The sequence below is a fragment of the Eupeodes corollae genome, chromosome 3, assembly GCF_945859685.1.
Source record: "Eupeodes corollae chromosome 3, idEupCoro1.1, whole genome shotgun sequence".
Lineage (NCBI taxonomy): Eukaryota > Metazoa > Arthropoda > Insecta > Diptera > Syrphidae > Eupeodes > Eupeodes corollae.
Genome location: NC_079149.1, coordinates 98,301,265 through 98,327,615, shown reverse-complemented (window position 1 = coordinate 98,327,615; position 26,351 = coordinate 98,301,265). Strand labels below are relative to the sequence as shown.

The window sequence follows — 26,351 nt, the reverse complement described above, 5'->3', positions numbered from 1 at the left end:
TTTTTAATTAAATAGATTTAGGTAACATTTTATTAACAACAAAATTTTAAATGTATTTCAATGAATACTCATACATGACATACATAATATTGTATCTAATACGTATCGTTGGTAATTGTTCTGATTGATTTGATAGATTTCTTTTAACATACATTTATGTTTGAAATGACATATAAATGTAGTTACACTAAAACTAATAATACAACATATAAAATAGATGGGACAATTATGTTCATTTGCTTTAAGAAACAAAAATCTTAACAAATTACTATTTCTTTTTATATGAATTGAATACTTAAGAGAAGAAAAAGTTATTCTTGTTTTATAATTTCGATTTGACATTCGGAATTATGACATCTTTCCACCATGATGGCCTCTCAAATGCTCCGGGGTTAGTCATAAATTCACTTTGTAAATTTTCATACAAAAGTCCATCGGATTTTCCAATCACAGAATTTAAGGCAAAGTCTGGCGGTGCCAATGCATCAGCAACTGATACAGCTGAATCTTTTAACTGGCCACATTTAACCAGCAACTGTGTGCGTATAAGATCAGCCAAAGTGGACTTATTGGCAAATCCACCTTGATAAAAGTTCGTTAAATGTTTGTCAAGGCACGAAAGTGAATAGACTGCAAAAAGTAAACGAAGAACTTCCTTAAGGGGTGGTGTTACATCGGGACGTTGGCAGCGTTCATAGAATTTTCGTAGAGCAAAGTACTCAGCATAGGCTTTCCATAGATCTCGAGCCGCATAGACCTGGGAATTATTTCTGGCATCGAATCGATGTTTGCCAGATTTAACCTCATTCTTCATTTGTGTTGATGTTTTGTCCAATAAAAAACACAGAAGCCATTCGTATGAACAAAGAACAACTGAAAGTAATTTTTCTCTATTGAAGTAATAAAACTTGGCTAAGATCTTTTAATTACTCACACTCCATAGAATCAAAACTGTATTTTCTTGAAACGTCTTCAAAACTTTCCGAAAGAATACGTTCACGTTGCGTTATGAAATTTGCTGTTTTTTCGGGGCTTTCAACTTTATCCTCCCATTGACGAAGAAGCCAATTGGATGCCTGTTGACCCAAAACATTGTTGTCTCCCTCATAAGTGCAACTGGGGTCATGATCGTTCCGGAGATCTCCCAGTTTAGCAGCTTTAAGGTAGCCGTGACCTCCACAAGCTTCTCGAGCTTCTTGAATAGCATCTCTTGCAGTCCATGTTATCAGAGCTTTGGATGATGAAATCAATGCATGGATTTCTGACACTTTTTGGGTCTGAAATGATATAATAAAAAAGAATTAATTTAAAATTTCTAAGACATTATTAACATTGAATGATTCGTTTTGACAGATGATTTAAACCTGTCACTTTACTCGCATGGGAATTCCTTTAATACTCCTTAGAACTAAAACTCACCAATAGATCAAATCCATTCGAATCAGCTTGAGACCTCTGAATAACGTCCAAGTATGTGTTTGTAAGCTCAGCTGTTGCAACCTTAAGAACACAAGCTGCCGCCAAGTAAGGAAATATTCTCCATTGCTATCGAAAAATATGTTTGTTTGAATAAATTTCCTTTTTTTGATCCCATCTAACTTACATGTAATTGATATTCTATAATTGGAATTTCTGGGCCATCCTTTTCATATCCAAATTGTTTCCTCAGCGCTGCATATCTCACAGCTATCACAGCGGCATTTGAAAGAGTGTTAACCGATTCCTGCATAATTCCAATTCTGCCCGCAGAAAATGACTCCAATGCAGCTCCCAACACCTTACCAGGTTCACTGAACACACTCTCATAATTTCCCTCGTCTGTTATATCCCCAGTGCGATTCAACAGATTATCCCTCGGAATACGATAGTTAGTGAACATCATAAATCCATTGTCAATTCCGTTAAGGCCAATCTTTTCACCAATATCTCCCACCAGAACTCCCGGATATGCCTGCAGCGTTCTTGGATCTCGGACAGGAATTAAAAATCCATGCAATCCGTGATTGGTGCCATCGTTTGTGTACAAATTAGCAAATGTCATAGCATAGGTTGCTGTCTTTCCCAAATTTCCCACCCAACACTTGGCTGCTTCGAAATCAGGTGTATTTATGACAAATTCCTGTGTCGTTGGATCGTATGTAGCTGTCGTCCTAATACTCTTTGTATTGCTGCCGTGAGCAACTTCTGTAATCGCTAGACATGTCACAATCTCACGATTCCAAGCAGCATCATAATACTTCATGTGTTTTTCAGTGCCCATAGCTCGAATGGCATTGTTGAAGAGGCCCACACCCAGAGCAATCTTTACCGAAAGACTAGGCGAATAAGTGTGTAGGGCCTCGTTAACGCTCATCAGATATTTAGTTCGATCGGAAAAAGTTTGCTTTTCGATTTCCTTTGGTACAATATTCAGATGGGCCATTTTATTCATTTGCATTGCACAAAGACGTTTTTGTTCTTCGGTAGGCAGTGTGTGTGTAGATTTGGCGAAAAGTGGATCATTTTCAAGAATTTTCCACACTTTCAGCTGGAATTAAAAAGAACATTCAGAGTTTTAGAAACTTTTATCTACAACAGTTTAATTTTTCAAATTGTACAGGTTGACAACACTGTTCCTGGTTTTGACATCTATCCGATTTAAGATTTGGTTCACATTTGACTTCTGTCAGGTGACTCATGTTGATGTCACTTTATATTAATTTAACTAAAAAACAAATATAGGAGTAAAGCATCTTGCACATGATCTTCGAACTGCGAACTGTGGATGTTCGCATATTTTGTCTTTTCTTTCACATGATCTTTGTTTCTATTCGCAGTCAACGACGAATTGTCAATATAGTTTTACCCTTTTCAACAAACAAAACAAGAGTGGTATAGTTTTCATGTTAAGTTGAGCGCGAACAATTTATTCGTTGCAGTGTGGATGGTATGTGGAACGCGAATTGAGTTTGACATTTCGTAGGAACCACACTGCAGTTCGTTACTACTAAATAATTTTTACAAAATTGTCTTGTTTTAGAAAACAAAATGCAAATTTTATTATCCTTACATAAGTGTCAATTGATTTCTTTTAATTTAAATGTGTTTTTGTTTGAAATTGACTTTTTGACATGTGTAAATCACGTTTGTTCTTTTATTCGTTGTTTGCTCTCATGTGCAAGGCCCTTAAAGCAGTTCAAATATATTTTTGAAAAATGATTGGGATGCGAATACGGTCAAACAATTTTTTGAACAGAAAAATATAACCTAAAAACTCACCTTTATTCTTAAATTACTTTCAGATTCAAAAATTAACCGCAAACGCTTCCAGTCAAATTTGGAACGTTTTCTGTAAGCGCACAATGGACCTGCTGGCAGGTCTGGAATAAATGATGTGTCAGTATGAATTGCCATTTGAAATCTATAAATACAAACAATTTAATTTTATTTAAAATCCAATTTAAACATTTTTATTTTTAAAAATTATTATGATGAGGAATGTTTTGACAAAAATGTAACAAATTTTTCGAACCAAGTTTGTTCTCTTTTCCAGCAAAAAAGTTAAAACTGGAAGTGGAGAAATTCAAATTTCAGAAAATCCGTTCAAAAACACTACTAAAAAAGATCCGTTTCCGTTTCCATGGGTAAATTCGGAGATCCTTCAAAAATTGATTTTTGTTCGTTGCCCATGGAACAAGGTTAGAAGTGTTGTATTGTTTAAGTGCGGTAGAGCCGTCAAATTCCTAGCTAAACAACTTTTAAACCAAAAATAAATAAATCAATTTGTTTTGCCCCATGGAATGCAAAAACAGGGAAAATATATGGTTTGACACATCTAGGTCAAGAATAAATTGATTTATGTTACCTATGGAAACCACGATTAAATATTTGAGTTTCGTATTAGGAAACGGAATTTTCTCTGTAATGTTTTTGCATGTTTTACTTATGATCTATTTTTGTCCTTAGCGTAAGTTGTCACATAAATTTGAGTGTTGAAGAAAAGTATTTAATTTTCTTTTCTGCAAATGGGATCTTTACGAACATATGAACATGTATTTTTTTATTGAACCATTAGTTTCTAAAAAAATGTAATAGATTAACATAGAGAAAATGTAAAGTTAAAATGTACTATAAATAAAAACTCACTCATTATTTCGCAAATTTTTGTAATGTCAAAACTGACACTTACTGTACCCATGACCAAGAAAAAATTAAAACTATTTTAGGAATGTTAGTGTTTTTTTTTATCTTACTGATAAAATATTGTTTGTTTTTGATCAGTTGACAAAAATAAAAATTATCTGAATTTTTGGTATTTTCAATCATATCTCAGAAATAAAAAAATGGTAGGAAACACATGAGTCACTTAAAATTTTGAGTTTACGTAAACTAAAGTTTTGCTAATCAATACATATAGAAAGTGAAATCTTAATTTGTAATCAGAAATAAAAATGATAATATTAATGAATGAATGACATTTCACTATTTTTATAACTCCAGAATATGTTACGTCTAGGAGTACAAACAGGAGAAATATAATTTTTTGTTGACCAGTTCATATTCCTGAGATTTTTAGGAAATATTAACAAATTTTCGCATACAAACTTCTCGTTATTGCTGAAAGGACTCTGCTGAAAACAAAGCTTTCAGAATCGATGTTTAATAATTTTTTGATGGACAACGGTAAGAGTCCATCAAATTGATGTCACAAGGTATAGCTAATTAACTCTCACAAGAAAGTGTAATAGTCAATGAATATGACGTGTCTGTCATGTGAATAGAGCTACTCATGAAATTCTTGTAGCCGAAAAACCTTATGACTTTACCGACAAAACATGTTGGTACTTTTATTCCGACATATTACTGGTATCACTGTAGAAGCTCTAGAAAAAAACAAACCTTATTTCAATATCAAAAATGTAACAGTCACTTATATACTTAGATTAGACAACTTCACTCAGAATGAATATGACATTTCTGCAAATGATCTTTTAAGAGCAGTGGATGGAATAGTTCAGGCTGCAGTTGAGACTTTCAATTAATAGGTCCGTTTAATTTTGTGTGCTTTGTTTATTAACACTAACTGTCACTATTTAGATATGTTCGGATGCCAATTTTTGTTTAATAAAAGGGAATCAGGAATTTACTAGTTTGCAAAACGAAAAGTAATGTTTAAAATTTTGAAGTCGCTTAGTAAATTGCTAAATATTTAAAAAATCGCTGCATAGCAAACATAAGGTTTTTTAAAATTTTGTACAATTAATTTTCTATTAAGCTTTAATACAATCTAAGACGTGAATTTGTGTGCTTTTGTGCCAAGTTAAATACATAAATGTAAGACGTTAAACTTACAGAACTTGGGACTTAAAATCGCCGAAATCTAAAGAAGAAGAAATAAATTTAGTATACAAATTTTTGATTTGAATATAACTTATTTTTACTGTGTGGATATAATATTTTCTTGACAAATTTTGTATATATTTCACTTTTCATTAGAAATTATGTATTTCTCCTAAAATGTAAGCATATGGCACCACTGTGAATTGGTGATGACTCTTTTATTTCAAGATTGTATCTTATGGATTTCCGCATACGTTTATTTGTTTAACTAACTTATTAGATTTGATTATTATTTAACAAGTGTTTAGTGGTACTTAACTTTTGAGTACCTATTTTATTAGATATATAAACCTTTTCGGCTAGTTAGACATTTGGGATACATGATAAAGGTGTACTTAATGTGCAATAGTAGTTTTATCGATAATAAAAAGGTTGCATTTTATTACCCCATAAAAAAAATATTTGAATTAGAAAAGTACAAAGTTGCATTGGAAAACAATCAAAATATGTATTGTGTGCTCCGCATCGTTTTTACACAATGTTCGGCGGAGTTGGAAAAAAACGTCTACAAACAAATTGAATTACAACAACTTTAAAAATGTTGTTGAACAATTTCAATTACTAATTACATGTAATTGAAGAGCGTCAATTACTTGGAATTTAATTATATACATAAATGTAATTGAAAACAAACGTAATGATCTAAAAATTAGTAACAATTGTTTTTTTAAAGTAATTATTACAAACAAATGTAATTAAATATTATTTTCGTCAATCACGTAAAAGAATTTCTTAAAGTTTTAAATTTTTGTATGGTCGCTCTTTGGAATAAATAAACACATGTCTTATTTGTTATCATCAAGTTTATTAACTTCCCACAGAAAGCTACTGTAATGGGTCCGATTTGTCAAATTGAAAATTTTGACATTTCTCTACGTTTCAAGATCCCTAGAGTCGAAATAAAAGATTTTTAGAAAGATGTCTGTTCGTACGTCCGTACGTTCTCGACGTTTTTTGTCCATAGCTCATGAACCAGAAGAGATATCGATTTCAAATACATTTTTTTACCATAGCATTTTGAAAAAAGGTGAAAATTTTGGTTAACCCTAAATATCTTACAAACCAAAAAACGCTAGAGACTTCAATTAAATTTTATAAAATACATTATAACGTGATATCAAAGAAGTATATTTTTTGAAAAAAATCCATTCAACGGTTATTTTTATAAATCAAAAAAACTAAAAAAAAAATATGTCACCTCCAAAATTTTACAACTTAAATATGATTTCATTTCCAAAACAATTTTGTGCAACCGAGAATAATGTTTTGACATCTGATAAGATTTTGAAAAAAAATCGAATTGACAGTTTTTTTTACAAAAACTAAAAACCTAAACAAAAATTAATAAAAGTTGGTAAAAGTTGATTTTCGGCTTAAATATGTTTTCCAAAATTTGAAATATTGGCTTCAAACTAATTTTGTCTTATAAGAAATATTGTTTTCAACATTCGATAAAATTTTGAGAAAAATCGAATTGACCGTTTATTTAAAAAAAAACTAAAACTCTAAAAAAAAACAATACTAAAACTTGGTAAAAATGTACTTTCGACTCAAATAGCTTTTCAAAAATTAAAAATATTTTCTTCAAATTTATTTTATTTCTCAGAAAACATTGTTTTCGATATTCAGTAATTTTTATATAAAAATCGAACAGTCCATTTTTTCGTAAAAAATAAAATCTTAATTGTTTTAAAAAGATTAATTGTTTTATTAAAATAAATAATGTTTTAATGTATTAAAAGCAAACAATTACATCTACAAGAACTTGAACAAACGAATTTCAACTAAATATAATTAGTCAGTAAATTCTTTCAATTACAATTCCAAGTAATTGAAATGATTAATGATAGTTAAAAATTAATTGTAATTAAAAATAAGGTCAAGAACTTATTACTTATAATCGATTACGAAAATTAATAACTATTTCATAACTCTGATGTCCGCTATCTAATTTACGCCATCTTGTTTTTTGTTTTGGTTTGAATTTAGAATTCATAGGCGATAAGTTCCAATTTACGCCATCTTTATAATTTATAAGCTTTTAAGCTCAGCTTTAATCCACAACCAGGCTTGCCAGATGGAACTATAACTGTCGTAAATTGGACTAGTGAAAACACATTTTTTAATAAACCTTGAATAGTGATGTTAAAGTTTAAACAATTAGCTATTAAAAACTTTCCACCCCAATTTAAATTTTAATGATACTAATTTATGTACCATGTGATTGATATAACCAACATGAGAATGTAATTACTAAAATACCGATAAGAATGACAGGTTCACACGATATAAGAAAACGAAAGTTTTATAGTATCCAATTGGAAAGCTGTCAAAAATTGCTTTCCAATTAACGCAACTTTATTGGAAAGTAAAGTTGAAAGTTAGCCATGTTAGCCAACAAACACAACTTTATTGGAAATTTGACTCAAAATTAAGACACAAAAAATCTGTCAAAATTAAATTGGGTGGCGCGACAGTCCGTTGGGAACTAGGGCCTAGTGACTTACAACTCTCAACCATTCCTGTGTGCGAATACTGTTGTCAGGAATGGAGGGGACCTACTGTTTATATGCCGAATCCGGACGCCTAATTTGAGAAAGCACTTTTTTACGACAAGAATTACTCTTGAAGGATTTGTCAATTCCTCGCAAGAGGCAGTACCCGCGAAGATTAATTTTTTTAAATTAAGGTGACACAGGCAGGGATTGAACCCAAGACCCCTTGCATGATAGTCCAACGCACTTTTTTTTTTTAATTCGTTTTTATTAGTTCATTCTTAAACATATCTTAAAGCTAGACAAAAATTCATAAAACTAGCCTAGTTATCCATAACTTACAACTAACTTAATGGTCCCACACGGACACTCTTAGTTATAGTCCAACGCACTTACCATCATGATACGGGTACTGTCAGCTGATCAATGAATTGAAAGTAGAACTTCAGAACTCTGTGATTTATTTATTTAGTGCACAATTTTATTAAAAGTTTTGTGAAAAAGAGTTCGTCGTCAAAATGGATATGAATACAAACTTTTTTTTTTACATTAAAAATCACAACATTTCAAGGGCTTTTAACCCGTGTTAGGAGTTGTTTTTGTATATAAAAATGTTGTTGATATTTCGAACAATAAATGATAGTTAAAAAAAATTCCAAGTTTGAAATGCATGATATATGAAAGATTAATGGCTGAAACACAAACACACTTCAGCTTCGGCTTCGCCTGACGTTTACGAGTTCAGCCATAGGAATTCAATTCAAACATTTGCATTGTTTGACAGCTAAACAGCTGTAAAAAAATGTCAACAAACAAAATATTTGCTCTTTGGAGGGATGAAATAATAGAAATGTCATTCAAAGCAACCTCAAAGCAAAGCCACGGTAACGCAGACGAAGCCGAAGCTGAAGCGTGTTTGTGATTCAGCCATAAGTGCCTGACTTGGTCTTATTATACATTAAAAAAATGCAGTCGACTATAAATAAAGTCCTTTTTGTTGTCGGAACCTGCCCAACATCACAAAACTACTTTTTTTTTTAATAAAAATAAACTCTGATTGAAGCAAATAAAGTTAATATTTATGCTGCTTTTTCGGCTTCGGTTTCGGGCTATCGAGCTGCTTAACACCTGGTTGATTTTATTAGTCTTAAGCTAAGTATAAACCATTGAAAAATCTTCCACTATTGACCCAACTGTCAAAAGCCTTTCAATAGCATCAAATTAGGAGACAATTGCCAATTTTATATCAAGTGACAATGGTCTGTTTGAACCATTGGTTTATTTTATCCAAATATCAGACAATTTTTTGGTAAAAAATCGGTTGAAATTTGCTGACAAGTTTTTGTCTTCCAATTATTAAAAATTGTCTATTTACACGTTTGGAAGACTTTAGAAATTGAAGTCCGGACATTCGACAAGTGAAAGAATGAAAACAATAAAAGCAAGCAATAACGACCATCTTGTAAAATGTGTTCATACATTTCAATCATGTTCAACTTCCTTTTCGTAATTTTGCCAGTCGGCGCTCGTCTTCTTATTTCTTTGGATTTTCGTAGTCTTCAAGCTCTTTTAAAATCCTGTAAACTTTTATATTTGTTTGCTGTTCAAAAATTGTCTTCTAATTAAAAATTGGATGATGTTATTTGAAAAGAATATCATCCAATATCCTATTAATTATTTAAGAATACAAACAAAATTATGTGTACAAGTTCAAACAATTTTTGACAATTTGCTAACAATATATTTTCTGTCACTTTTGACAGATACATTTTTCTGTTACTTTTGACAGATAAAATTGAGTGTTTATATGGCTAAAAGACATTTTTACATTTTATCGTGTATAATAAGCTTTAGATTAAAAACTTTCAGGATTCAACACATTGTATTAAAAGACATCAACCTACTATATCCATTATAAGTCCTTCCATTTTTGGCAACAAAAAGTTTGTTAGCATTGAACGATAGCGATCGCCATTCACCGTAACGTTGCGTCCAACAGCATCTTTGAAAAAATACGGTCCAATGATTCCACCAGCGTACAAACCACACCAAATAGTGCATTTTTCGGGATGCATGGGCAGTTCTTGAACGGCTTCTGGTTGCTCTTCACTCCAAATGCGGCAATTTTGCTTATTTACGTAGCCATTCAACGAGAAATGAGCCTCATCGCTGAACAAAATTTGTCGATAAAAAAGCGCGAAACACATTTCGAACCAAACACTGATTTTGGTAATAAAATTCAATAATTTGCCAGCGTTGCTCGTTAGTAAGTCTATTCATGATGAAATGTCAAAGCATACTGAGCATCTTTCTCTTTGACACCATGTCTGAAATCCCGCGTGATCTGTCAAATACTAATGCATGAAAATCCTAACCTCAAAAAAATCACCCGATACAATTCCTTAAACAACGTCACGCATAGCTAAATATGTGTAAAACATCAGAACTAGAACTTTAATAGTAAAATGTTCTCGCTCAATAAAAACGAAATTAACTCAGTATTTCACCATAGTTTGTAATACATAGATATGAATTGACATGAAGAGAATCCACCAATCAAATCATCAACATATTCCTTCAATGCCATTCAAGTTTAACCGATGCAGTTAGATATATTAAATTGATATTAATTGGACTTTTAATATGATTATCATCAATATGGAAATGTTATGTTATTGTAAATAGGTAGGTACAGTAGTAAAATTTCGTATTTACAGTGTTAAATTTTGTTGACATTAAAATGAATGGATGACACAATTGTTTGGTAAATTTTCCATTACAAAATATTGTTTAATTAAAGATGACATTAATACAATGAAACTAATATCCAAAATAATGTCTAGCAATATTTCAAAATTAGTTCTGTTAGTTTCCATTTAATATTATCAAATCAAATCAAATGGGGTGGCGCAACAGTCCGTTGTGAACCAGGGCCTAGTGACTTACAACTCTCAACCATTCCTGTGTGCGAGTACTGTTGTCAGGAATGGAAGGGACCTACAATTTAAGGCCGAATCCGAACAGCTAGTTTGAGAAAGCACTTTTTCATGACAAGAATTACTCTTGAAGGAATTGTCAATTCCTCGCAAGAGGCAGTACCCGCGAAAATTATTTTTTTTTTAAATTATAGTGGCACAGGCAGGGATTGAACCCAAGACCTCTTGCATGACAGTCCAACGCACTAACCATCATGCTACGGGTACTACATTTAATATTATAATGGTTCAAATTAAGAACGCAAATAATTCACCAAATCACCAAACAATTTGACATCGCATTGACATTGGGCAGGTTTAGGCAACATAAGGGACTCCATTTGCAGTCAACTTCATTCTTTGAACGTACATTTTAACCAAGGCAACAGTTAGTTTTTCAACTGACATGAATTTCAAATTCAGAACTTTACTTCGCAACCCTCTACTTTAAGTTCATAGTACAAAAGTACCAAACAAATTACTGTCTACAAAACACTCCTCAGGCAAGCTTAAATTCCACCAAGATTTGTATTTTGTATTGTAAAGAAATATAAGTTATTTCTTTTCCAAATTGACAAGGAACCCTTGTACAGAAATCGTTAAATGAAGTTGTGCAGTAAATAAATAAATCATAGAGTAATAAAGTTCAGCTTTCAGTTGAATGAAAAAACATGATCAACTGTCATTATGATAGAAGTAGACTTGACTTAACAATTAAGGAGATTTTTCTTGACTAGTTTTCCAGACAACTTTCCAATAAATTTGCCTTAATTGGAAGGAAATTTTTTGACAACTGACCAGTCAAATACTAGCAACTTGCCTAAATTTCTAGTCGCTTATGTCGTCTGAACCTGCCCATTCCTTATCAGTGCGTTCTGTAAAGAAATGTCAAATATATTTATTCCAACAAATTTTCACGTGTACAAATACAAATTCGATTTGTTCGTTAAATTTAAATTGTTTTTTCTTTGCAACTAAATTGAATATTTTACATCTGACGTAACTTTGGTAACTCATTTTTTGTCCAAATTCGAAAAAAACCTACTGTTAGTTGAAGATAATTTCAATATTCAATGACCCTTTGTCTCAAAAATAGGAATTTTGCTTGTCACAACGTGGCCAAACTATGCGTGCTGATACGTCAAACAGCACGTGGTGAACTTTTTCTGAAAGTCAAGACAACTCTTTTCTCTTTGCTTTTGTGATTTACTGTGACAACACATAATCAGCAAACGAATTTAAAAAAATTCCAGTGTCCTTTTTTAAACAGCAAAATTTATTAATTTTGTGAAGAATTTAAGTTTTTTCGTGAACAAAATGAGCCGCAAAAACTGCAAAATATATTTTTCCGTTTTGACGCTTATCACTCGCGTTCATTTTCAAATCTACAACTTCAATTTGACCATCGTGTTCCATTTTAAACCGCTGACCTTAGTCGGGTTCTATTTTAAAAACAACATATTTTTCTATACAGGGTTTGGTGTTTCCAGGAATTTAATAGTTTAGGTGTAAAAGAACAACTGATTCCAGAAAGCTGGAAAGACCAACTTATTAAAACCAGGGTTGTATTTTAAGGAAGTGAATTCAAATGTTTATGTTTTTTGGAGAAAAATTTGGTTATTTATTAAAATAATTCATTACAATAACTTTTGAACTCGAGATTTCAATATGTATTGGCTTTTTGTGAACAATTGTTTTACTTTTTGACAGCTTCATATATCAATTTATGTTTTCAACTCGTTTAGTGAGATATCTTTAAATTCACTTTTATGCAGGATATAGCCACTGTATTGTTTATTTACAAACGTCAAAATGATTATATTCTACAATTGACATTGACTTATTTTTGTAATTTATTTTTGAATAAAAACGTTATTTTCATTTATAGAATATTCATGTCTGTGGTTCCATACTTGTCAAATTGATTTTAGTTTACATACGTCAATTTTACTGCCTGAAGATGAATGTTCATGTCAATGGCAGGATACAAATCCTGCAAAATTGACAGCTTTCACAAGGAAAGATGTCAGTTTACATAACTCAATTATGTTCCTTGGAGATGAATATTCATTTCTGTAGATAAAAAATTTGTCAAATTGACAGCTGTCACAAAGAAACATTTTAGTTTACATAAGTCAATTTTACTGCCTGAAGATGAATATTCATGTCTGTGGATACAAATCTTGTCAAATTGACAGCTGTCACAAAGAAAGATTTTAGTTTACATATGTTAATTTTACTGCCTGAAGATGAATATTCATGTCAATGGATACAAATCCTGCCAAATTGACAGCTTTCACAAAGAAAGATGTCAGTTTACATAACTCAATTTTGTTCCTTGGAGATGAATATTAATTTCTGTAGATAAAAAACTTGTCAAATTGACAGCTGTCACAAAGAAACATTTTAGTTTACATAAGTCAATTTTACTGCCTGAAGATGAATATTCATGTCTGTTGATACAAATCTTGTCAAATTGACAGCTGTCACAAAGAAAGATTTCAGTTTACATAAGTCACTTTTAATCCTTATTAATTTTCATGTCAATCGATACGAATCTTGCAAACTGACAGCTGTCACAAAGAAAGATGTCAGTTTATATAAGTCAATTTTATTGCCTGGAGATTAATTTTCATGTCTGTGGCTACAAATCTTGCCAAATTGACAGCTGTCACAAACAGATGTCAGTTTACATAAGTCAATTTTATTCCTTGGAGATTAATATTTATGTCTGTGGATACAAATCTTGTTAAATTGACATCTGTCACAAGGAGAGAATTGTCCATTGAATTGACAACATGCTGTTATCTTGTCTTCTTGGTCCAGGTGGTTGCTTTTCAGCAAGTGTACAAAGTGAATCATAACATTCGTCCTAATCACGATCTATAGAATAGAGCCACTTCTACCTGCGTAACGACATAACGCAGTGGCGGTCTGAGAACATCGGTTTTACCAGGTTTAATGTCGAAAACTTGGCAAATGCCATCATCGCCGAGCAAAACGGGACTAATACACTATTAGTCACGAAGATAGAGCTTCAGCACATCTTCGATTCATTAAAGAAAAAGAAGTCAGCAGGTGTCAATGGTTTATCCAACTTTGTACTACGACATTTACCTCAGGAAGCTGTGCACATTTATAGCACTCTGTTAAACAACGTTCTGAATAATGCATATTATCCGGTCCGTTGGAAAACAGCTGTGGTCCATCCTCTCCTGAAAAAAGAAAAGGACAACTCCAATCCGGTGAATCTCCGGTTGATAAGTCTGCTGCCAAGTATCAGTAAGGTATTCGAGAAGGTTATAAATAGAGCTCTGTCCAATTGGGCTGAGAACAACAAAATAATTCCGGATAATCAGTTCGACTTTAAGACAGGACATGACACTATTCTAAGCTTGTTTCTGATATCCAGTGGAACAAATCTGAAAGACAATGTGCTTGTCTGGTTGACTTTGAGAAGGCCTTCGACACCGTATAGTAAGATGGTCTGTGTCTAAAGTTAAACAGACTTGGCATAAGTAAACTACTGTTGTATATGCTTTATGACATGCTTAATGGTAGACGGTTTACTGTCGAAATTGGCAATGTAACATCTACCAAAATCTTTGATATTAAAAATGGTCTTCAACAGGGAGCGTTTAACTCGTCCATCTTACTCAGCATTTACACTAGTGATCTGATAGAAAGTCTGACTCAGGCAATAGCGTACGCCACCGACCTTGTTGTGTACAGAACGGCCACAAAAATTGAGGTTATCAAGACACTTTTGCAGGGCGACTTCGACAAGATTCAGCAATATTGCGATGACTGGAAGTTGAAAAGCAACTTTCAAAAATGCGAAATTATTCTGTTCAGGACTCCGCTATATGGAGCCTCAAGGGATACGAGAAAGATCTGGAAAAATGTAGTGATCGTTGGACCAAATCGACAGCCACTGGCGAATAAAAGTATAGTAAAGTACATTGGCATCTGGTTGGATCAGTACTTGTATTTCCACAGCCATATGAGTGCTGCTCTGGCCAGAGCTAGGGGAGCCTTTGCCCTGACAAAACGGTTGTTTTTTATCAGCCGTCTTGACAGCAGGGTGAAGGTGATTTGCTACATGGCCCTTATCCGGCCGATGATTGCCTATGGGTGCCCGGTATGGTTCAACGTTACCCCATTTAAAATGGAAAAGATTCGAGTGTTTGAAAGACAATGTCTGCGACGTTGCCTTGGACTACATTGAACACCAGGGTCGAAGTACTAACATTACTATTCCAAGCAGGTTCTATACAACAGAGCCAACATAAACAGAATAGATAATTTCTTGCTGAAGCTTGGTAGATCTCACATTACGAGAGCGATGTCGTTGCCTAACAGCCTAATTTTTGGGGGCTTACTACCCCAACAATGAGTACTACGAAAGTGCACGTTTAAGTGGCAACATTCCGTCCGAAGCTTTTCTCTATTTAGACAATGGAGGGCTGATACACGATAGGACAGTAGTTCCGCTAATCTACCACGTCAGTCCTAAAACTGTAGATAGGCGACTCCTTTACAGTCGAGAAGTACTCGCACTGGACGGAGCCGAGTGCTTTCGGTTCAGTAGGACTGTTTCCGATAGGAACCGAAGAGATAGGGTAAGGCAGGAGAACCAGTTTTGGTGGCTTTAAATTGAGAATGTTATTTAAAGTTGTCTAGGGCGTTTGGTCTTGTCTTTTTTAAGCTTTTGAAATTTACGCTAGTTTTTTTTAAGAATTTTTGTCTAGCTTTAAATCAGCTTTAAGATTTTGTTAAAAATAAAAAAATGGTTTTAAGCTACAATATAGAGTTTTAAAAAAAGTATTTGACAGCTGTCACTTTAGAAGATGTCATTATTTGACATTTGGCACTTACAATCTATGTCATTACTTAAAATGGAACGCTCCACGTTTCAACAACACTTTCGTGCGACATAGTCAAGCATTTCATTTTATTAAGGCCATAAAATAAACTCAACAGGATGTCTCGTGCTTGTCATCTATTTAGCCCATATTCTGGTCTTTTGAACTCTCAAAGGGGAAATCATTTTCAGTTTGTTTTTGTTTCGCGTGTTTTTTTTGGGTGGCTATGCTTTTTTTAGACCTTCCCTGTCAACCCTCGGTAACCCATGACCTTGATTAGGTACTTTATTTTTGTATACATATAAAAGGATACAATTTAATAAACCAACTGAAGGCTTCAGTGATTTCATGTGGTCAACTGGCTTTTATTTTCGTTTACATTAATTTGTTGAATAAATTTTATAGAATATTCGAGAACATTTTTTTTTTGTATTCTAATTCAGTTCAGAACATCGCGTGAGAAATTACATAAATCGATAAAAATATTGTAGGAAAGTTGCATTATTTTATTGATTCTTATCTCAAGAATGTATGTATAGTAATTTTTCAGGCATGCGGACGGTTAATTAATTCGTATGAATAAATTCTGGGAAATGATGTACAAACGGGTATGTGCTTAGGTACGTGATTTGGTTGAATTTACTTAAAGCTTTTATATTATGAACAGAAACTTATTGTATGAGCACAAAATGTTCGTAAATACATTAATTTAATTGTAACACTTTTTCTAGTCAATCATGATTGATGAATGATGAGTGATAACTTATTAACATACAAAATTATCGTGGAAACCAGCAAATCATATTATAGTAAATTTGTAGGTTATTTACAGGGGCGATTCCTCATAGTTAGCTGGTTTAGCGGCGCTAAACCAAGAATTTTAGAATAAATATAATTTTCTAATATGTATATTATTTGGTAATTGAATTACTCAACAGCTGAATATATAATGTTAAAAAATTCAGTTGTAGTTACATTATATGAAACTTTTCTACAAATCTTCATTTTATGAAATAAAACTCGCATACAATAATTTATCTCAAAGCATTGGGCTTTGGGCACCGCAAAAATTTGCGCTACCAAATTTCATACATTCCACACACACAGATTTATGCACACATTCGAAAAAAACCCTATAAAAATAAACAGAAGGGTGAGCGCAAATAAAAGCGATAACCCGGCGAAGTATACGACACATTAAAGGCACACAACTGACACAAGAGACAAGTTGCACGAGTCGCAACCATGAGTTTGATGTCTCCTTTCTCTATACATCGTATGGACTATGTGAGGAAAAACAAGACCGACGACAAATCGAACATGATCGTCGAAAATGCATATCATATCATATTCGTTTTTAAAAGAAGAAAATTGAAATTGAAAATTGAACTTGACCCAATACTACGACAGGAATATGTTCGTTGTTTAGCGCTCTTTTTAGAGATAATACTGATTTTTTGGAAGGAGAAAATGGAACACAGGTGGTGTTTGAGTTTAGAAGGCGGATTTTTTAAATGTTAAAGTATAATAAGTATAATAAAAATTGTATGAAGTTTAATTTGCAAATAACTATATTCTATACAAATTTCTATTTCACTTTGGAGCCATGGAATTGTATATCTTTGGCCATTTGAATCAAGTTTATCTTTAAACCTAGGCAACTATATTGAACTACTTAATTTACTGCAAATATATGATCCAATTCTATCTCAACACCTTGAAACATCAACAATTTTTAAAGGAACCTCAATGGCTATCCATAATGATTTAATCAAATCTGTTGCTGACCTTTTACGCGATCAAATTTCCGATAGAGTCAAACAGTCAGAGTTTCTTGCAATTATGCTTGATGAGACTTCTGACATTCAATTAAAGTCCTAATTATCCATTGTTTTCCGATATTACTTAAATACAAAATTCAAGAAACATTTGTTGGATTTATCAATGTAAGATTAGGGCGGACTGCAGAGGATTTATTTAAAATAGTCAAGACTCTTGAAAAAATATGAAATTCAAGATAAACTTGTTGCACAGACTTACGACGGAGCTTCCGTTATGAGTGGTCATTTGAATGGACTTCAAGTGAAGGTGAAGACTATTTGTACGAAAGCTACATTTGTTCATTGTTACGCCCACGTTTTAAATTTAGTTCTGTCTCAAGGATTAAGTAATATAAGAGAGTGTAGGATATTTTTTAGCACTCTGGATGGCATTGCAACGTTTGCATCACATTCAAGCAAAAGAACGTATGCTTTAAAAGAAGTTTTAAACGAAAAAATTCTAAGGTTAGCCACAACAAGATGGAGCTTTAGTTCTCGACTTGTAAATATATTCCACTCCTACAAAGAAAACGTTCAATAATATTTTGAAGGCATCCAAGATAATGTGACGAATATATGGGACAGTAATGATCGAATGGCTGCAACGGGTTATTCTAAATTTTTAAAAACCTTTGATACAGTCTTTCTGTTGAATGTGTTTTCAAAACTTTTTGCACTTTCAGATGTACTGCTTAATACCTTACAAAACCCAAACATAGACATTGTGTTTTGTACGAACCAAATTCAGAAAATGAAACAATTTCTTGAAGTGCAAAGGAACGAAGGGTTAGAAGATAGTTGGCAAGCAACGTTGCTCGCTATCCCATTAGACGATGAAAAAAGAAAATAAAGAAATGATAACATGCTCTCGAGTAAAATAAAATATACAATATTGTTTTTTGGAAATAATAAATAACTTACTTATGCAAATATTAGAAAGATTTTTATCATTGGAAAGTCTGAAGTATTTTGATTTACTTAATTTAAATAAATTAAGTAATTATTCCAACAAAACTAATTTTCCGGAACCATTAATACGCAATTTAATAGAAAACTATCTAATTAACTAATATATCTATAGAGTTCACGGTATTAAATAACGAATTAACTGTGTTTTATGAAAATATTCAATGTGTACAGCCAATGACCACCTCAGCTGGATCATCAAAGATGATAACCCCACTAGATGTCTTGCTCTGGATAGAAGAAAATGTAGCTCACAGTTTTGAGCAAGTTTACAAACTTTCAAAACTGATCTGCACCATACCAGCTTCAACGGCTTCTGTGGAGCGTTCCTTTTCAGCTTTGAAAAGAATAAAAACGTATTTTCGAAATACGCAAGGGCAAGAACGTTTAGTAATTTTAGCACTTATCTCTATTAAGAAAGTCATTTTAAGAGAACTTAAAGAAAACGTTAATTTTTATGATAAAGTCATAGACAATTTTATAAAAGTTGAAAGGATAATTGATTTTATTTACCGCTGAAAATGTTTCCTTTTTTTTAATGTAAGATTTTATATTTCGTACGGAGTTTATTTTTGTGTTATTATCTTTTGTTTGTGTTCCTCGTTATTATTTTTGAATTTATGTAAGGATTTATTGAACTATTATTCTTGAAAAAGTATTTTGATTTTCTAGAAGACCAGTAGCTAACCCTAAAATTATGACCAGGAATCGCCACTGGTTATTTAATCAGCTAGCGAAGTCATAGTTTTGATTAGATTGTCATGTGAGTTGCAAATGCAAACACACCCTAGATTTAAAAAAAGCTATGATCTGAGCTTACACTAAGATTTGTTATCTTTATTCTTTCATTGGTAACAAGACGTTTATTTTTGATTTCATGCTGTCAAATATTAAAAAAAGTCGATTTTTTATTTTTTGTTTTCCATTGGGCAAAACAAAAATTGATTTATTTTTGATTTTAAGTCAAATTTTCAAATCTTAAATTCTTAGAAAGATGTAAAAATACCAATACAGCGATTTCAAAGGAAATTTTTGAGACAACAAGTTAAGCCAATTTTGAATTCAAAATTTGACAGTAGCATAGTGTGACAGATCAAGTGAAAAATTAGGTGGTATGCTTTAAATGTTTAAGAACTAGTTCACATCAAATCTTGTGTGAAAAACTTGAGGCGGCTCAATTTGACAGAAGAAAGGTATGTATAGAAATGGCGATCTCAAGGCAACCTAGCCTGAGATCCAATTAGCGCTGTAGTTCGCCGTTTTGATACCAAAAACTCGTTTGACCTTTGATTGAAAGGGATAGATTGATAGAGAAGCTTCAAAGCGATTATGTAAGAGCCAATTTTGTCGCATTGAGAAAAAAGATTAGGTCTCTAATCTTTGTCTCAGATAGCTCATCAAGTTCTTGAAAGAATGCTTTTCCAAAGTATTTCATTCTAGTGTTTGGCAAAGCAGGACTTTTGCAGAGGAAATGGATTATAGTTTCACTATCTCTTTGCTCACTTCAGCTACGGCAAAAGGTTTTGTAAGAGATACCCAACTTCTCTGCATGAACTCCTATAGGCCAATGTCCGGTACAAACCGCAACAATCCTGGCTTTGTCTTGCCTTGGCCTGCATAGAAGATCGTTTGTACGGGTTTTGTTATAGGTGGGCCATATCTTCCTAGATATAATGCAATTGGGTAAATTGCTCCACCTTCGGCTTGATTCAGTTTGGTAGATAGAAAAGATTTTACTCTTCATAGCACCAAGAGGAATGTTAACCATTTCCGCAAGTGAGCTATGAAGGGCCGATCCTTGCCTGGCTAGCTCGTCAGCCCGTTCATTTCCCACGATACTACTATAGCCCAGAACCCAGATCAGGGTGACACCGAGGTTAATATTCAGGCTTGCAAGCTCATCGCGACATTGCTGGACCAATTTAGATGAGGATATGGCCGAGTTAATGGCTTTGACAGCTGCCTGACTGTCTGTAAAGATAGCCGCATTTCGGTTTTAGTTTGGGCTTTGTTTAAGTATCTTACATGCCTCCCTTATTGCCAGCAGTTCAGCCTGAAAAACGCTAGCAAAGTCAGGAAGCCTAAAGGATTTGGCTACATTTAGGGACTCAGAAAAAATCCCAGAACCAACTCCGCACTTTATCTTTGAGTCGTCAGTAAAGTGTCTACCGAGATAATATCTGAGGGAATCAATTTCGTTGTGTTGCTGTGACCATAAGGTTTTGACAACCAGCTATTTGATTCCTTCAGCCTAATAGCGCTGCAGGAAACTATGTATTTAATAAAAAGGTCAATTGGTAGAAGATCCAAAATAACGTTTAAGGCGTCCGTTGGGCAAGTACGCATGGCCCCTGTGGTGCCCACGCAAGCTGTTCTCTAAACCTTCTTTAGCTTATCAATATTATAGGCTTTGCTAAGAGCAGGCCACCACACAATCGACCCATATGTTAAGATTGGACGTACTACGGCTGTGTACGTCCATAAAATCATCTTCGACTGAAGTCCCCACTTTTTGCCGAAAGTTTGGCTGGAGGCGGAGAAGGCAACACAGGCCTTCTTCACCCGTACTTCAATATTTAGTTTCCAGTTTCGTTTCGGGTCGAGATAACTCCCAAATATTTTGCACTGGAAGACAATGATAGGATATGACCATTGAGTCGAGGTAGCGTGAAGGGCAGTACTTTAGTTTTGGTGGTAAAGAGCAACAGTTCAGTTTCACTTTGGTTAACTCCTAGTCCACAACTTGTGGCCCAACTGCTAACTTTCTTTAAAGCTGACTCAGTGATTTCACTAATCACAGAGGTGCACTTTCCTGACACCAATAGCACCAAATCATCCGCGTAGGCTACCGACTTCACTCCACATCTCTCTAATTTAAAGAGAATTGTATCCATGACCAGAAGCCATAGAAGAGGCGAAAGGACACCACCCTGGGGTGTTCCCCTACTCACGTGTTTTGTTGCGATTGTATTGACAGAAGAAAACTTTCCCTCTCTTTTATTTAACTGTCAAGCGGGAGAGAGATACAAACATATTTGTTAACTTAATGAATTCCTTGGGCTTTTTTAAAAGCAAAATTTAACCACCATTGAAAAATGCAATAAATGTTACATATGCGCCATTTCGGCGCACGTGGTTTTGACTTTTCAGAAGATTTAAAGTTCTTGTTGGAAATACAGAAGCAGCAGACTCTTTTGAAATCGTTCGCTTTTTTTCCTTTTTATTATAAAAAAAAAATTCAAGTGGTTTCAAAACATTTACTTTTTTAAAGTTCTCAAAAAAAAACCAATGTTTAAAAAGAAGTTAATTTATGCTTCAATAATTTTGACACATCAATTTGTGAGGAAACAGATTTAAATTCAAAATTTTCTAATAACAGTTTTGAATAACCAAGTATTTGCAGGGCTGCTGTCACTTTCAAAGTTGTCATCTTTTGACATATGTCAAGTAAGAACTAAGCCACTTAAATTGATAAAATTCACACTAGTTTCAGTTTGTATTTCTAAAATCTCAGAAATCTCCGCATTAATATATAAACACAATAGGTCCGTTCGCATACTTTCTGCACTAAAATTCGTGAAAAGAGGAATTTTAAAGACTGGGGGTAAAATTCTCTCACAAAAAATGCAAAAAAGTAAGCGAACGGGAAAACAACAAAATTTTTCACACAGTATTACTGTCTTGTTGCTGTTCTTTGAAAATTTATTTTTAAATTTTATAACTGAAAGCAAAAGCGAGCAATTTATTTGAATTTATATCAAATTTGACACTTTTCAAAAATCAGCCCAAATAAAATTTTTGGGCTAAAATTCGTAGGTTGGGGGAATATTTTACTCTATCTTAAGCACTCTCTTTTACGAAAAACTATGAAGTTATTGAGTTTGGTTAAATTTCGTAGTTTTTCGTAAAATTGGACTGTTTTAGGAGGGTACGCGAACGGACCTAATATCTCACTTTTGCTGTCAGAAACCTGAGAACAGAATTTTTATGATTTGATATCTCACGAATTCATCATTATACAATTTAAAAAGAATAAAAAGAAATTCGAATCTTATTTAATTGTTAGGTAAGAATAAATAATGAATTGTGTTTGTCATTCTTTGTCAATCCATATGAACAAATTCAAAGAAACTTTTAGAAATACAAGAAAAGTTTCCTGACCGTATTATTTCTCACAATTCGCTAGTACATAATTCTATTGACGTATGAATTCGTGAAGTTATCGATTTCTCTTAAAAACAATTTTTTTTTTAATATCGAAACGTTTGAAAGTATTTTTGACATTTGACAGCATTTGATCCATAACAAATTCTAATTACAGATGTAGTATTTTTGACGTTTGTAAACCTTAAGTTGTATACTTTAAGATATTTTTACATTTGACAGAATTTGATCCATAACAAATTCTAATTATAAAATAAATTGGGTGGCGCAACGTTCCGTTGTGAACCATTGCCTAGTGATTTACAACTCGCAACCATTCCTGTGTGCGAGTACTGTTGTCAGGAATGGAAGGGACCTACAATTTTAGGCCGAATCCGAATGGCTAATTTGAGATAGCACCTTTTCATGACAAGAATTACTCTTGAAGAAATTGTCAATTCCTCGCAAGAGGCAGTACCCGCGGCACAGGCAGGGATTGAACCCAAGACCTCTTGCATGACAGTCCAACGCACTAACCATCATGCCACGGGTACAATTCTAATTACAGATGTAGTATTTTTGACGTTTGTATACCTTCATCTTTCAAAGTTATTTTGACATTTGACAGAATTTGATCTATAACAAATTCTAATTACAGATGTAGTATTTTTGACGTTTGTGTACCTTCATCTAAAATTTCGCAAAAAATTGTAATTGCTTTCTTCTATGTATTTACTCGATTTAATTATTTTCTTTCCTTTGAATTGTAAACAACACCCTCTTTTTTCTTGTCAATACAAGGCTTCTTAAGTTAATTAACTTTAGCATGATCTTTGACAATAAAGATACAAATAAACAAAAAAAGCACTTTATATCCCTTTTTATGTCAAATACCATATCTATACACAATCACATGGGACTGGTCGTCAAAGACTACAAAATAATTTTCACAGCCTTAAATACCTATCCTATACCAAACCATTTTTGTTTTTCTTATCAAAAATCATATGACAGCACCTCCTTTCCCTCCCCCCCCCTTAGATCGTAAGCAATTCAGGAAATGAGACACCTACTTCACAAAAAGGCAACACAATACACACCATCATCGCCCATTTGTGCCCATCAATCTTCCCCTAGAAACCAACTATAAACATGTAACGCACCATCAATGAGTCTTTTATATCTAAGCACTATATAGCTCCTTTCCTTTTTCCCTTTAGCACGTCTTCCCATTATGTCAACTCATCAAAACAACTGTCAATTACATTTTACAATATTACGTCATTTTATGTGATTCTAGTTTTAAAAGTTTTTTAGTCGCTAAGCTAATGTCATTTGACACTTTATGTCAAATTATCCGCTAAGAAAAAAAGGCTGATGAGTAGTTTGCAAAAATAGTGTAAGTGTAACTAGCTTATAGCAGAGTACTCTCACTTATGGTTGGATAAAAATAGTCCCACTTGCTGCTACTAAGAATTTAAAATAAAATAAAAACTGACATTATCTGTTCTATTATACCGTTCGTTTCCCGCCATACGTCACACTCTTGTCAAATTACAATAAATAACGGTGATGATGATAGTTGGTTAGTTGTTGATAGTGTAATGTAATTATGTTGTTATTGTAACCTGTGTTAATTTGCTGCTACTTTACGGTAGTTATTTTTTCAGGATTATTCACAGTGATGATTATTTTTCTCAATAAAAATAAAACAAAAGTCACAATAGCTCAAATGTTGCACCAATTTACTGATTTAAATTTATTTTAAAACTTCTTCTTCTTATTTTTCAAGCCACTGACTGCTAAGAGTTTTGAAAATAAGGAACTCTTTTTACACACTCGACTCGATTAGGGGACAAGGCAAGTCACAATGCGTTACCTCTACCGGCTGAAATGAGGAGCACACTGAAGCTTAATTCATTTAGGGTCTCATTGACAACTTCAACATTTAAAAAAACCTCACCACCGACAGACAATGGAATATCTACTAAATTGAACTAACAAACTCGAGAAACTATCTATTAACCAGAATAGATAAAAAGATACAAATCAATAAAGAGCACTTAACTTTGAATGCCAAACTCGGACACGGTACAATTTAAAGCACAAAGCATTTACTTACTATATTATTAAATTTATAGATATTTTTTTAAGGGAGTTTCAGTAAGGTTCATACAATTAAAAATAATTTGCAACAAGTCTATCACTATCTGGTGCTTTATCTAGAACATTGAATTGAAGTTTGTTATTACAAAAATTATGATGACACAAAGAATTTCGAAAAATACATCGGAAAATTAAATTAAATTACACAAGGGCATCCGCAAAAAAAAATAGAGAAGACAAGATTTAAAATATTGAAAACGAAAACGAACCGAGACGAGACGAAAGGAACCAAATCAAGAATAATATTAAGCCCAAGCCCTCCAGAACCGGCAAAGTTTCTGTATCTACTGACTGCTGGGACTGCTTTACTGAACTAAAACTAACTGTGATGAAGCATGAGTAAGGCTAGCTGGATGGCAAAGGAGGGTAGAGTAGACTATACATAGGTGTAGAATGTAGAGAGTTTGACCGAGTGTCATTTGGCGTTTTGAAAGAGTACTTTCCTACTTTATTATCGTTAGTCATTTTCATAGCCTAGAGCCTATATTGCCTTTTGTCTACCATACAAACTAAACATTTATGTTAACCACATCAGTCACCGCTTTTGTTGTAATATTTACACCCGCCGCCGCACTGGCCGGCCGCCATCGCATTTATGGCTAAAGGTTTTGTATTGGTTCTTTAAAATAGTTCAAAAGAGGTTTTGCAATAAGAAGTTTCATTTTAGACAGTTGTCACTTTTGAAGCTGTCATGTTTTGACATTTGACAAGTAAAAACTACAACATATTCAAATTGATAAAATTTACTACAGAAATGGAATATTACAGCTCATAAAACGAAAGCACTTTTATACCGTCGTAAAGTATATTCTTGGCAGGCAAAAGTTATAACCTTTTCACATCAAAGCCAAAACCGAACATTTACACGTTTTCATTTGACATTTCAATTTATTTAATACCGGCTGTCAAATTTTGTATTGATTAAAAAATTTGTGAGTAAGAAGTTTTGTTCTTCTCAAATTATTTGTGAAAATAAATTAAATTTTAACCGGGTGGAATGGGCTCACGACATGCACCAACAAGAACTACAAGCTCGGAGGATAGCTATCCTCTTTGTTTACTTCAACTGGTCCGAACAATTCACTAAGGAGAAGCTAATTGTCTAGACTCTAGAAAATAAAGGGTGTCCCAAAATTAACGCAAGATTTGAATTAAATAGAAAACGCCGTTTTTAGTCTTTTGATAGTTATATTTTTATTGACTCGTAAAGTACATAGGATAGGGTTATGTATGGAATAACACATCGGACAAATGGCCTCCACGGCTTTGCATGCACATGCGCACTCTTTTGTTGAAAAAGAGTTTAAAGAAAAAGTCGACAATCACATGTGGGTTCTCCGAACCCCAAATAGGGCAATTTTGGCGATTGACAAAGCCATCAAGATGAAAATGTGCTTCATCGCTTAGGATGATTTTGCTCGAAAGATGAGGGTCCATTTGTTGATGTTCAATAATCCATTCAACCAACTCTTTTCACTGTCCATGGTCATTAGGCTTCAATTGTTGTGTTAATTGAATTTTGTAAGCATGAAGACACAGATC

The 26,351-nt window shown here is 33.3% G+C and overlaps 1 protein-coding gene across 9 annotated transcripts; it reads right to left on the bottom strand.

Moving 5' to 3' along the window:
* Positions 1 to 25,127, bottom strand: LOC129949873 (peroxisomal acyl-coenzyme A oxidase 3). 9 transcript variants are annotated; one of them, XM_056061569.1, is made up of 7 exons: positions 25,019 to 25,127; positions 24,162 to 24,865; positions 3,259 to 3,400; positions 1,604 to 2,527; positions 1,420 to 1,545; positions 935 to 1,277; positions 1 to 873 (listed from the first exon to the last, which is right to left on the bottom strand). In XM_056061569.1, exons 2-7 carry the CDS (start codon positions 24,176 to 24,178, stop codon positions 323 to 325), a joined length of 2,103 nt encoding a protein of 700 aa, XP_055917544.1. In that variant the 5' UTR covers positions 24,179 to 24,865; positions 25,019 to 25,127; the 3' UTR covers positions 1 to 322. The 9 variants fall into 9 exon arrangements, with proteins under 9 accessions (XP_055917544.1, XP_055917549.1, XP_055917543.1 ...); XM_056061574.1 differs by having other exon boundaries at positions 24,766 to 24,865; positions 25,019 to 25,126; XM_056061568.1 differs by having other exon boundaries at positions 24,955 to 25,116.
* Positions 25,128 to 26,351: the final 1,224 nt, after the last annotated feature.

Bases quoted from the DNA above. Each gene is read 5' to 3' on its own strand.
- LOC129949873 (XM_056061569.1), bottom strand. The intron at 1,278-1,419 runs GTGAGTTTTAGT...ATATCATTTCAG, and splicing joins CGAATGGATTTGATCTATTG to ACCCAAAAAGTGTCAGAAAT. The intron at 874-934 runs GTGAGTAATTAA...AATTACTTTCAG, and splicing joins CAGTTTTGATTCTATGGAGT to TTGTTCTTTGTTCATACGAA.